Here is a 489-nt window from a genome sequence, read left to right on the forward strand (position 1 = left end):
CCTTCCGGCTCCAATGGACCTGCACTCCCAGATCGCTCTCCCCATCGAGTTTTCCCGGGTTCATTCAATAACTCGCTCTTCGAATCGGTCTTGCCTGAGTGCATCGCCTCGCGTTTGCCTGGATTGAAATCCATCTGCCACTTCTCTGCCCAACTCTGCGGTCTATCTGTATTCTCTGGCAGTCCTTTCTGCTCCTCCCCCAGTCTTTGCGCCATCTGCAAACGTGCTGGTCATACCAACAGTGCCCGCTGTCACAAACAGAAACACCCTTCCCCTCCTCCTCTCTGTCTCCTGTTGCTCAACCAATTCTTTACCCACCTCGCTAGAACACCCTGCGCACCTTTACTTTCTCCATTAGTCGACCTTGTCAAACGCCTGACTATGTATGTCCGCATATATGACATCGACAGCCCTCCCCTCATTTACCAACTTGGTCACTTCCTCAAAGAACCTCTACTAAGTTGGTAAGGCACGGTCTCCCCCACACAA

The 489-nt window shown here is 52.4% G+C and overlaps 1 protein-coding gene across 1 annotated transcript in view; it reads right to left on the reverse strand.

Annotated features, from left to right (window-relative positions):
* LOC132809445 (serine-rich adhesin for platelets-like) overlaps nucleotides 1–215 on the reverse strand; it is a 26,373-nt gene extending 26,158 nt beyond the window's left edge. Inside the window, exon 1 of the mRNA XM_060822562.1 lies at nucleotides 2–215. Within this exon, the coding sequence (XP_060678545.1) occupies nucleotides 2–215 (214 nt within the window). The remainder of the gene's footprint in view (nucleotide 1) is intronic.
* Between the last annotated feature and the right edge of the window lie 274 nt (nucleotides 216–489).

Source organism: Hemiscyllium ocellatum, unplaced genomic scaffold, assembly GCF_020745735.1.
Source record: "Hemiscyllium ocellatum isolate sHemOce1 unplaced genomic scaffold, sHemOce1.pat.X.cur. scaffold_1204_pat_ctg1, whole genome shotgun sequence".
NCBI lineage: Eukaryota > Metazoa > Chordata > Chondrichthyes > Orectolobiformes > Hemiscylliidae > Hemiscyllium > Hemiscyllium ocellatum.